At 39.0% G+C, this 13736-nt stretch overlaps 1 protein-coding gene across 1 annotated transcript in view; it reads right to left on the reverse strand.

Annotated features, from left to right (window-relative positions):
* Positions 1 to 13420, reverse strand: part of HSPA12A (heat shock protein family A (Hsp70) member 12A) — an 84116-nt gene extending 70696 nt beyond the window's left edge. Inside the window, exon 1 of the mRNA XM_040563949.1 lies at positions 13346 to 13420. Coding sequence (XP_040419883.1) covers positions 13346 to 13376 — 31 coding nt within the window. The 5' untranslated portion in view covers positions 13377 to 13420. The remainder of the gene's footprint in view (positions 1 to 13345) is intronic.
* Between the last annotated feature and the right edge of the window lie 316 nt (positions 13421 to 13736).

A 13736-nucleotide genomic window follows, 5' to 3' on the forward strand; every position in this document is an offset into this window, starting at 1 on the left:
CTTTATTTTTCAAATTCAGCCAGGTACCTAACCTTCATTGAAAAAATCACAGGAGATAATTGTAAAATTGCTTTGCAAAGCCACCCAGAAAGCTGTCTCCATTTCTAGGTCCTTTGACAAACTCATTGGCACAAACATTTTCCCCTGTAATGTATGTTCCTGTGCATCTGTGTGTGTGGAGAGCTTTTGTAAGATTTTATGCTCTGCTTGCAATTATAAGGATATTTGCTGGAACAAGTACTAAATTTACCTTGAGATAGTTCTCTTAAAACTGTATTCCTATAGGTATTTGAAATTTCAAGGACTTCTAAGGACTTACAGTTTTAAGGACATGCAGTTACTATCAACAAAGAAGGGAATCAGTTGTACTTAAATGTGAAATTTTTTGTGGTATGTGTGAACAAGTTTTACATGGATGCATACCATAACTCCCTCCTGATGTGATATTGTTTACAGACAAAACAATTCTGGATGAATAGCTGCAATCATAGATCTTTTCAATTCATTGCTGAATCTCCCCGTCAAAGGCTCTTTGGTTTGTAGTGCTTGGCTGGCCCTTCTCAACCAGCACAGCTGAGCAGGGGCACCAGGAGCTACGGATCAGCCCCTTTCGAGGCTCTCATTCATCTTTTAGGGATCACTGTTTTCTCGTAGTGCTACATTAGCGTATTTCTAAGCGTGCTGGTACCTAAGTTATTGCCAACTGGCAGATGCTGCTATTCCTTCACAGCTAGTAATCTGCCTGCAGCTTCAGCTCTAGCTGATGTCTCGGGTTCAGAAACAGTATTTTTAGAGTATGAGTTCCCATGTTTTCACTGCTAGCTCCTTCTGATCCTTTCAGATGCTCTGAGCATGCTAAAGCCAAAAGGTGACTCGCTGTACAGACGTACACAGTGGAAGAAACCAGTGCCTATCTTTCCTTGCTTTCAGACAAATGGGTGTTCTGACAAAGAGACAAACTTTCTCGTGCAAGAGGGATACGGAAGCTCAAGACCTTTCCAAGTCATTCTCAGGAGTTATCAGCATTCTGTATGCTCGTTTACCATTTTCTTCGTGCAGCTTGTTCACACACTCACGGTGCTCGTTTAGACAAAAGCCTCTAACTCCAGATAAAATTCCATGTCTGGGAATCCCCCAGGAAGTGCCTGCTTGCCCAGAGACCATCTTAGTCCTATCACAGTTGCTGTTACTGTCTTGGCCTAGTAAGATTTTCTCTCCACACAGCTGACATCTGTGAGGACTTTGGTTGCCCAGCTCTTCCCTATAAATGCTTGAGGGACTGCTGGAGCTGAGGACTCCATCTGGCTGCAAGGCTCATGGGAGACAGGCACTGAGGTGTTCAAATGCCTTTAAAGGTCTATTGAAAACACTTCTTTAGGGGCCAAGATCTCCTAAACACTCTCTAAAACACACTCTCTAAAAAGTCTGTTCAGAATTCAGAAGAGGTTGTTAGTGGCAACGCAAGACACCTTGAATCTGGAAAGAGGGGGGACAACATAGCATGAACCTACTGAGGGATACTTATCTACTTAGTATTTTTTTTTTCAGGTAAAGTTCCAGGCTGTCTCCACTGCTTGGTTCTGCAGTGTAACATAATCTGAAGTACACACTGCAGTACTGCAGAGATGCCAGATTTAATATACAGACCTATTTTAAATAGGCTTATGATACAAAGCTTAAAATATAAATCTACTTTTGCTTTAAAAGTAACCAATGGGGAACAAGGGCATGTAGTTTTGCAGTACAAGAAAAAAAATTGACCAGAACTTCATACTTGTTTGCATGACAGGCATTCCCACAAACCAGCAGGCAGGAGCTACGAAACTCCGCTAAAAAGGCCCAAATTAAACTCTGCAGCTTCATCAATAAAGGCTCCTCACTCCTTCCTACTGAAATCAATCATTTCTTCAGGAAAACCTTATGCGACTAGAAAAATATGCTGTGATCAAAAGCTCAAATGTGCAAAAGATGGAAGCTATGTCAATGACCCCATGTCAATGGGGTCAAGGATCCCTAACTCCTTGTATCTAATTCCCTTAAGATTCAGAGGAGGGAGGAGGGGTGAGGCTATAATCCTGTGCTTTTGCAGTTACATCAACTCCTGCAGTTAAGCCTTCCACACAGATGATTTCAAACTCATGCTGGATTCAAACTGTTCAGGACTTTGAACACTTGAATCAACCTCTTCAAATAAGGCAGCAACCACTTTCCACAGCAGCCAAAGCTTCCAATGACTGCAGTGCATTATTCAAGATACCGTGTACTACACTAATTTACTCAAGAGGTGACAGAGGCACAGAAAACTGTGTAAGGCCAGCATCTGAAAGGAAAGGTTGCAGACTCTTGGGCAAGCACAGATGATAAAAGCATTCCTGGCGGCTCTTGCTATCTAAGCATTCTGAAACAGCCAAGGACATCTTCAGAATGGCACAACATCATCTTCAGAAACTCCACTCTCATTATCTATTTCATTTGTGCAGTGCTTGTTTTGTCCCTTAACAACCTTGCATGACCCTCTTTAAAGCCAATGGAAGTTAAACATACTCAGGCGAGAACAAAATGGAAAACAACTGTACACAGACTTTGACTTGACAGACAAACCTGAACCCGGTAACATTCTTAAAAAAATGTTATTTTGATTTGCCCCTTTAGGCCCAAACACATACCACAGGTCCAATTAGGATCCAAAACCACAACTGCTAATGTTGGTGATGAACTGGACACATCTTATAAACAGAAGCAAAACCACACACAAAACCCGAATGCAAGAACAATCAACAGAAATCTAAAATAAAAGCTTAAATGATCGGAGAGAACAAATCTGTGATCACGTCCCCACATTTCAAAAGGGCAACAAAAGATGCCACACTGCTCAACCCAAACCCTGTTTGTCCCAAGGCCTGAATTTTACAGCAAATCTGTATCTTTAGCTTACCTTTTATCCTTGTAAGTGAAGTAGCCTCAAGACTTCATTCAGTGCTTTTCACAAAAGTCTATAAGCACTCAATCACTGACAAAATATTCAGACCTTCTCAGTGTTGTTCTTACTATCTCTGCTTTTTCAGCATCCCCACGCATGGTGCTCAACATGTCAAAAAAAAGTTTAGGATAGGAGCTGCAGAAATACACAGCCAGTGCTTAGTGCATAGCTAATGGCACTGTCCCAGCTGATTAATTTGTGCCCTTTGATATGACCTTTTTCTTTAGCCAAGTTAATGTGCAAGCTTCACTTTGTGGAGGAAATCAATCAAATTCTGCTTACAGTTCTAGGAGTGTAAATCTGAAGCAATTTCATTGTTTTATTCCCAGTGTTACAGAAACACAAAGACAGTGTTTCAGACAAACAACACTATGAAATATGATGCGTAGCTAAAATCAGGAGACGCTCGTAATGTATGATGATTTCATTTTGGATTAGTAACAGTGTCCTACAATGCAAGAGGAAAACAAATGCAAGGTAACTTCAGGGGTATAATGTGAATATCCTGTACACACTGCTAAATTCTGAAGTGTTCCCAACAACAACAAAAAAAAAGCACGTTGTCACTGGTGAAGCACATACCATGCAGCTGCTAACAATAAATAAATAAAAGGCTAAGACGTATGGGGAACAGAATTAAAAAATTACGCCTCAGATACAAAGCTCTTAAACACGACACTCTGACCCGGAGAAGCGTTCAGTTCATACTGTCACATAAATTGTATAAGAACCGAGTAGGGTTCAAAGTGCATGATAAGAATGACTTAAAGATGTTTTTCCATATAACAAGAAATTGTTAAGATTGGGATTGGACAGAGCTGACAGACAACTTTAGGAGAATGCTTTGTTGACACACAACTCATCAACTTAATAGTACAATAATAGATTGCAAATCACAGTTTTTTCATAAAATTATTTCATATTAATTGAGAACAAATAGTGCCTCAGAGTTCAACATTTCTTATTTAAATAAAATAATTTACCATATTCATTCAAACAAAGCACATCCAGGCTACACAATGATCTCTTAGACGGCTTGGGAAACAAAACAAAACAAAACAAACAAAAAAAACACAGTACAAATAGGAAAGATTAAAAATCCCCCCAAGCATGGCAGATTAAAAGATTTTCCACTGTAAGACTAGTAACTCTGAGTGCCTGATTTGACTCCCCACATAGTGTTCAAGGGCAGAAGAGAGAACCTTAATTCCAACATCTACCAAATATCTATAACAAGAAGTTATCCTGAAGAATTACACACAAGCTACGTACGTAAGCCAAGAAACTGGAAGAAATGACATGCTACAAGAATATCAAATGGTGAGACAGAACGTTCCCAAACAGGCAATGGCTAGTCAACTGCCAAAATTATCCCCTGCCCTGCAGTAATATACACACCAGAATCATACTTTGCAGACATTAGCAGGTTAGTATAAGAAGAGGCTCTGGTATGAATACAAAATCAAGGGTGACACTAATAACTTCTCTATTTCTTGAAGATGTCCTGTGTATTTCTGGAAGCACTTTTGTGCAGACAAGAGACATTTACTTAGGCCCAAGCAAGGAACAGCAAACACCCACCCTCTAACTAACAGGTCCATTTCAGCGGCCGGACAATTCTTACAGAAAGTTTTGAGAACAAAAAGCAGCCAGCTAAGGGAACCAAAAATGTCTGGCATTCAGAGGTAGCAATCACTGACAGACAAGCATCTGCCCTGAAATCCTAATTTCTGGATTTTACTGACTATCCTAAAGTTTTCATTTAAAATTATTTAGCTTTTATTAACATTTTTCTTCTTTATTTATTTTCAGTGTTAGAATGTATGGCAGTTATGTGTTGCAGCTGTGTCGAGAGACTGAAATTAGGTTTACCAGCACAAATATATCAGAGAAGACATACAGAAGACATGTCACAGAATGTATAATATGCTTGAAACTTATGTCCAAGGGCTACCATAAAATATAGCAGTGCTACCTTGTGATATGCTTTTATTACAGTTATTATTTTATCTTGTATATTGTTCTTTTGCTAAATGCTGATTGTTTTCCTTGCTTATGATAAAAATACAAATTTGAAGTCCTAATTACACACTACAGTAGTTTGGGGAGTAAGAAGAAAAAAAAAAAAAAAGACAGCTTCACCATGGGGCAGAAACTATTCACCCTCCCACTTGAATAACTTGTGTCAGCTCAGAAATGCACCAGAAGGTGTCTGCTGTTTTTGCCACCTGCAAATTTTTGCCATTCAAGACAATGAAAAATTCTCAAGTAATGACAGGGAATGAATGAATAGCCTCCAGCTCCACATGAATGGGAAAAACCTGACCTTCCCTAAATCAACATAGAAAATTGCCTGTGTCTAATATATAACTATGTGCATAAATATCGGTAAAAAACTATATCAACAGCTCCTTGTTGCCTTTTGGTACAGAAAAGATTTTCAGAAGCGCAAATTTTCACCTTTTTTGGAAAATCTCTATTGAAATAAACATCAAAGTTTTCTACAGATAAACATACTTTGTTCTTACTTTTATCAAATATACATTTTGCTTTTCATATCAGTAGTCACACAGATTCCATTTGTTGAAAACTCTAAATGCCATTTTTTTTCCTATGAAACACATTAGCATTGCTGTTTTTCCCAGATGTGTCTTAAGCCAAAAGAGCAACTAAAAAAATTATTTCTTACCAACACTTACAGCTTATTCAGAATCATGTTGCTCTTTTAATCTTTTGCTGGACCTGCTATTGTCTTCATGTTACTGGTTATTTGTAGAGCTACATTAAGATGACTTGGAAATTGCAAACCAGGATTAAATCCTTGTTGTTAATCTTTAAGACTGTAACAAAGCCTATTTGGAGGGCATTCAGAGAGAAGTAAAAATGAATAAGGTGCCTGAGTAGTACATATTTAATTACTTTCAGATGGCAGTGGCTAACTAACATGAGTGTAACTAGCAGTACCTAACCTTTGACAAGAATCTAAAAAATATGGAGTCACATTCAGAGTAGTGCGAGGTAATTTTTTACTACAAGTAAAAAAGGTGTAACAGGATGAAGAGGAATATGCTACACACCACAAAGTATTTGAAAATTTTCTTAAAGGCAAGCATCAAGAGGCATAACAGACTGGAAATAACTTTCTGGGCTTAAAGAAGAGCTTCACGGCAACCTCTTCAGCTGGTTTAGAGGTGCCCAGTTTTTCCAAGGGAACATATCACACACGTGCTGCCAGAGAATGGCATTTGCTGGGTTCTCCTGGCACACTGTAGCTAACCATACAGCATGTCCATGCTTCTTGGAAGCTCTAGTTTCACTGCACCTGCATAGATGAAGTGTTGTCCATGGCCTGAAAGTGCTCTGTGCCTGTATTTGAGTTTGGGACAGATAGCAGCAGGGCACAGGTGCGCTCCCTTAGCAGCTCATGCAACCTGTTTCTAGCTGCTGATTTTGTTTTGTTTTCTGGAGGACCCTGAGCTCCTTGCCTGTCATGCGTCTTTGGAAATTGTGGGGTGTCACCTAGGAAGGAAGAGCAGATGGAAGTTGGCTGCTACTGTCAGCTATTCACCCAGCCTGCAGCCACTCCCCAAGGTCCTATCATGAAAAAAAAACCATGGCCTAAGCAGCTCACAAACCTTATGAGATGCCCTGCTTGCACAGGTTAATCAGCAGTCCATGCTCATTGCAAAATGTCAGACATATAGCTAATATTGACTGCAACTGTGAAAGTTCTTCAATTAACATCTGTATTTAAATAATTGTCTGTAAAACCACAAAGCTGGGATTCTTCTATGGCTCCTAATGAAAGATAAGCTCAATGGGAGATAAAGTTCAAAAATTTTACACACCTTTGAAAATCTCAGCCAAAATGACCAGTGTGGTTACCTCAGAAACAGCCTCTCTCACTTCGCTGTGTAAGAGCTAAGACAAAGCATTAAGCTAACAGCCCTTCATTCAGAAGGGGGAAGGGAAGGAGTCCCAATTCTGGAATTTGTTTTGCCCCTAATCTTCCAGAACGCAACTGACTGTCAAACCACACCATGACGCTCATTCTTCACACGTTAGAATAAAGGAAAATTTCAACAAATGGGGGGAGATGGGGAGTTTCCCATTTAAAACCCTGTCATATTTCTTGCTTTTTTTGGTGCTGTTGTTTGTTTTGCAATGGTTTTAAATTCATGCTGTGGATTATGGGTATGATAATTTTTGAAAAATAAATAAATAAATAAATAAGACAGTGCAATTTTGCAGTATCATTCTCTTCCCACCTTCCTTTTTTTTTTTTTTTTTTTGCTTTACAGGAACAGCCAGAGTCAATGCAGAGGGTGCTTGACTCAGCAGTTAATGACCAAAGCAAAAGGTCACGTACAAAAACTTAGCTTGCATGAAATGCTCAGTTTAGCAGTTATTAATAATTGGCGCTGAGGAAAGATCAGACTCTAAGCACTCAGACACTATTTCTTCTTATCTGCAGTGAGTTAATTGCTGCTTCTTTCTCCACCTCAAGAGAGGCACTGGCCTCAGATGAAACTAGAGTGCACACCTTTTGAAAGAGTCACATGTATTGACCCAGACTCTTCCAAGTGACCCTTCAAAGGCTGTTCTGTGGTGCTTCTTACAAAGCACATTAGAAGTGTGATCTTTCTTTGATGTCCCTAATTATAAAGCTAATCCAATTCTCACTAAATACAACAACTGTTTCAATATTGGCTTCATCAGGAGTGGAAACATGGAGTTATATTTTACATTCAAAGATGATCTACTGCTCACAAGGTCATAGAATTTGGAATCTAGAAGAGGCTGAAACCTCTTCAATTTACTCTTACGCTCTTGGGTTTATTTGAAAGAAGCTTGTGTTGTTTTTAAAAGAGCTTATTTGTGGATATATTTAACCAGATCCTTGGGAAAATCAGTCTTGTGCTAAAATTAGGATTCAATGACCCCAAAAGAAAAAAGTTTCTGTAACACTACGCAAAAGTATAACCCACGAGGTTGGTCTTCTGATTAGGTTAGCAGACTCCTAATCTTTATCCAACAATGCACTGCCATCGTGTGGTTCATCACATCAACGACAATATTTATTAAAATACATCTAGGATGACTTCATAAATCTTTCATAGCTTTAATTTCTAGGAAGCTAATAAAGTATAAACTTTAAGTTTTCAGGTTATCTATTGAAAGCTACACCATTCAATTTTTGAAAAAGGAGGTATATAATGTGATTCACCCTTTGAATTAAAGTTGATTTTTTTCAATAAAATTCTTCAAAATGTACTGTATTTTGATTGTTTTATTTTAATAGTGGACTGATTCTAATTCAGATCACTGCCACCCTCCCATTTTCTTTAATCCAAAAGAGATGAGTTCTTGAAATAATTAAATTTTAATAACCCTTGTATTCCATTGTGATATCTTTTGCAGGTATGCCAACACTGGATTTACCAGTTCTGCTCATGACTACATCGTACACTGAGTATACACAGTACACTTAGCTAATTATAATTAATTCAAAGATCATCCAGCTGTGACCAGGCAATTTCAAAGTAACTGCCTTTACGTAATATCCATGTTCAGTGTGTGTTTGTACACATAACTTTATCAATCTCATGTTCAGTTGCTTCTGTGAGTTGAGAAAGAGGAGATGGTCTCCTAGACATGCACTCAATCCTTTATCTTCTAGCAGTACCTTGATGTCTGAACCCCAAGTGTTCTGCTATGGATCCCAATGAGCCAACCCACTGAAAGTCCCTCAGGCACTTCCCTTGCATTGCTCAGAGCTCTGGGCTTAGACAGAGCTGCACTAGGAAAGGAAAGCTCACATAGGTACTAATTATGATGAATATTAAATTTAGGGGAAAGGACTGAAAAGCAAATCCTTCTTAGCGCATCTGCTGTTGGATCTATCAACAGAACAGCAAGACCACACCTCAATTTCTGTATTCCACTACTGCCACTTCCTCCCTTTGAAATACTCATGCAAGGTTTCTGGCCAATCCAATGATAAACGGTTGGCAAAAGTCACTCTACTTCTTGTCCTTCCCTGCAGATTTTTTATTTTATTTTTTTTTTTTAAACAGTTAAACCTGATAAAAGAAATCCATCTGGCTTCACAGGGCTAGGAAGTCAATTTTGGCCAGGAATGTCAAGAGCCTAATGTAGCATTTTATCTAGGATGGTCTTCTTTAAGAATTTGACTCTGACATGGGAGACTGTCACAGGTACAGACTCATGGCTGTAACTGCACGGTTAGAAGCAGGGGTTTGATTTAAAAGGCTGTCTGGTCATGAGGATTGCAGCAGCATCTAAGCAATACTCAGTTTGCTACTTTCAAATAAGAAGCAATTTGCTTGTAGAAGACAGAGTTCAAAGCTCACACTAGGTATTTGTTATTGCACATCCATGGAAAAAGGTCTTCCTGACCCAATCATGAATGTAGTTACATTATGTCTTGGAATGCAGTAATATATATATTTTTGATCTAACGTTCATCAGAAATCAAATCTGTTTTCCTTCTGGCATATATATACACACAAATATATATAAACGTGTAAAATTCATGACTTTTATATATTCATTTTCCTTTCAATTTTACAGTGCAGCCCTTAGCTGTCATACATGGAGGACAGATACATTGGAATATCCCACAGATTGTTCAACATATTCTGTATTACACGCTATTTTCCATAAAACACAGGTTATAAAGAAGCCTTTCAAAGTCCCTCGTCCTTCCCATCTCCCTTGGTTTGATGCTTTCTGTGTCACTTTCCACACAAAGCCTTGCAGCTGGACACAGTAATCCAGACGAGGGCGTCCTGTTGCTTTCTATAATGACCAGCCATCCTGGAGCTGAAGCCAGCTATCTGTGGGGAGGGGGCGGCAAAATAGGACTACAACACTAAGATCAGCAGTGCATGTACCACAGGCATGCAAAGGAAGACAAGTAAACTAAGCTAAGGCACCATGCACCCACTAGCTCCTGGGTAAGGCTGGGTGCTCGCTATAACCCATCGAGGTCCCTGTGCTCCCTGGGACCCTCGGCCTGCCTCCAGCCTGATCTGAGGCCTGTCCATGGGCCTGCTGCCCCAGCCTGTGCTTGGCAGCCCATCACCTTCCCCTGACCTGGCCAAGAAAGTCATCCCACACCTCTCCAAAGGCTGGGGGAACTTTTTGTAGCATAAAAGGCCCAGAGGGAGAGGCGAAGATTTTGACCCGAGTCAACTGAGCTGCTAAACACAACTTGCTTCTGAGAATTCGAGGCCTAACACGCTGCAAGCCCATGCATAGTATTGCATCTGAGCCAATTTCTACCAGAGGACAGCTCCGATATCCTTTATGAAGAAGGCTGTACAGAACTGGACACCCCACAGTCATATCATTGTCATGAAAAATAGGCCTTTTGTAAAGCAATCTCAAAAACAGCAAGAAGATACAGCCTAAAATATTATGAAATTTTTGGCTCAGCAAATGACTTAAAAAGCTTATCAGGAAATTTGGAGTCCTAGAGAAAATGCCTGTACCTTCTCAAAAGTTTATGACTCACTTTACCAACCCTGGGTCTGAGAAAACCCTTAATAAATCAGGAATGAAAAATTTTACATCTGAATAAAAGGTTTTTTTAATCAGTACCTTTTATTACAATAAATTGCTTTGTTTAGTTTAACTTATTTCCTACAGTCAAACAATAATTTAAAGGGCAAAAGCTAACCATGAAAAAAAAAAAAAAAGCTTCACTAGCCGCTGAGAGAAGCATTCTTGTTTAAAATGCAGCAAAAATATTTCAAATCATTCTGTGATAAAAATAAAAAATACTATTGGAAAGGTATATTTTAAGAAAATTGTAATGTATATGAATGTTGTACTATTTAAAGTATAAACTACATAGCCATTAATAATATAACAAATTATTGCATTATACAGAAATAATTATTAGAGGTATTTTTAATATTTAAATTCTATTACATTTCAATGACTTCCTCATTTGGTAAGAATATCCCCAAACTGGGATAAGTTGCATGTCTTATACTGCCTTCTGCTTCTGTTTTACTGAAGTCAAGGGGAGCTTTTCATTGACTTGAGTAAGAATTGAACTTTACAGCTCTAGTCAAAGGGAAAGATCTTAGATCATCTTGATGAAAGATAGGTATTTTGAATTGTTAAGCACAATTTTTGAGAATTTTTGGTCAACTGAATATCTCAAGGCAGTTATCAAATGAGCAGACAATATCATACTCATCTCCCTTAAAAGATACACTTTCACATTTTCAAGTTTTTTTGTTTTATTTCTAAATGAATTTCCTGTCTTACTCTTTGAAATGTTACTGTGCATTGTTAAATAGTTATGATGTTTCATTCCTATGACATTTCATTCCAGACGACCTGCATTTCACCACCAGAGATACTGGTATTGTATCTGCAACATAGCTTGTGAGGTCCTCTGAGTCCCTTTCAAATGAGTTATACCACAGATTTAAGACAATTGAGTTGACTGATAAAGCACATGGTAGAGCCAGCATAGTCGGTTATATTTGACCAATGAAAAATCATCATTTTTTCCACAATATTCAGCAGGTTCTGCAATTGTTCTCTCAACGGGAGACAAAATGTTAGGTTACAGAACCCTTAAAATTCCCTGCTGGATCTCACAGAATCTGCAAGTCCCACCCCGCAGGGAATGCCACTTTCCGGCAGTCTCTACACATTCCCTGAAAGAGTTCAAATTCTTTACACCAATTGAACGCATTTCTCGTCTCGTTTGAATGGCAGACTGAATGGAGACACTTGAGAGTTCTTGGTCGCAGACATTCTAATTGATCTCTTGGCTGCAGTATACTGTAATTTGTATGGAAATATGCATTTCTCTGTGTAGGCTGTCCTGCAGTGGACTAAGCATAGTCATGTCACCTAACAAGAGCACTTTATGAACCATAATTTTCTCTGTTCAAATTATATCTCTCAACTTAGGAGGTACATGAAGAACCTTTCCATATACACACACACAGGAGAGAACCTGTCAAAACATGTAGCTTTGATAACATTGACTCAAAAACTGAATGCTTAACAAGAGCTCTCTATGAAACAAACGGGGAAGAGGCAAAAAATCATGTTTTCTTAGACTAAAGTGCTTTCCCCACTATCTGTAAGACAAATTTAGCTGTGGCATTTGCACAGCAAATCTCATTAGGTAGGCTGGTAAGTTATGCAGGCAGAAACAGACTTCTAAGGATTGTTCTGCAAAGAGGGGGCATTGGCAGCACACAAAGCACTTCCCTTCCCACTCCCTGTGCTGTGGGATCTGGTGAATCCCCAGCTGTGCTATAAAGCAGACCTGTCAAGTTTCATGCACTGACTCATTCTTTTGTATCACACTCTGTCACTGCCGGCATTGCACATTTTTATATGGCACTACCATGGCTCTCTCCCACTTTTGGATCCCACACATCAGATGCAGGTGGTCAGTCTGATCTGTGATTATCTGACCAGCTGCATCTGATGTGTGGGTCAAGGAGCAAAAGAAAGGTCATGGTGCTGGCACTGCAGCTGGGGAATGTGCTGTTTAGCAGGACCCAGTGCTGACGAGCCCTGCTAGAAGGCGTGCTCCCCTCTTAAGGCTAAGTGTTGCAGGACTCAGCTTTTTAATGGCTGGACATATGCTTATCACCTAACCTTTCACAAAAATGTGTGCCCCAGCACATGGAATCTCACGTGTCTAAGAGCGGTGACTTAAGAGGTCTGTATTATGAGTTTAACTTTGTCATGAGATTTTTGCAAGAAAAAGTAATAGGATGAGAACTTGGAGATCTGGTCAATATTTCCTAAAGAAAGATTTTGTTGACCTTACCTTTTCCCTTTTCCTATATGCTATTATTGGTCATCTCTTAAAACCACAGAAACAACTACATGAATTCTGATTTTTTTTCCTCAATTTACAGGATCTAAAGGCAATAAGTACTTACGGCGAAGGTAACACTTGTGAAATGATTTATACCTACTTCTGAGTCTCTCTTTGTGGCAATCAAAAATTACATTTCATAAATACATGTTTGTGTGCAGTTACTTAAAATGAAAAGGTGACTGAGGTTTTAAATGTCATCCACCCAAAAAAAGCACCGTAAACATTTCAGCCACTCTCAGTGGAGAAGGCTGGTGACTGGCATATTAAAAGCCTCAAGGCTGCAGTTATTTACAAACTCTAGTTTGCTAGATTGTTCCATATGTTTAATTCCCTCCCCTTCTCATCATCATCATCTTTCCCACTGCTTTTCATCAACAGGCATGTTAACAAGAAGTTTGGTTATTCCTAACATTTCTGTATCTGGTCTGATTTTTCATCGCCTTTAGAAAGTAAGACCAAGAACAGAGAAATACCTCTACGCAGAGAGCCTCCATATGGCCACATGTACCATTGATTCCACAGTGAGGGATGCAGCAGGCTTCCACTAATGCATGTGACCTTCTGAGGGATTCCCATACAATAACTCTGTATAAACAAAAGTATAATAAATTAGCACCTTTTAAAATTTCTCCTCACAAATATAGACAAAAAGTCTGGCAAAACAAGGCTGAGGGAAAAAAAATGGATAAGATGTACATTTACAATAATTAGGATCTTATTGTTTATTTGATGGAAGAGCTCCCTTCGGCAGAATCTCCATTGACAAACAAAATTTGTTTACAGGACCATATCTGTTGGAACACAGACATCTGCTCCTTAAGGCATTAACTAGTTTATCTTTCACTACAAATGAAAACCACAGTC

Source organism: Cygnus olor, chromosome 7 (assembly GCF_009769625.2).
Source record: "Cygnus olor isolate bCygOlo1 chromosome 7, bCygOlo1.pri.v2, whole genome shotgun sequence".
Lineage (NCBI taxonomy): Eukaryota > Metazoa > Chordata > Aves > Anseriformes > Anatidae > Cygnus > Cygnus olor.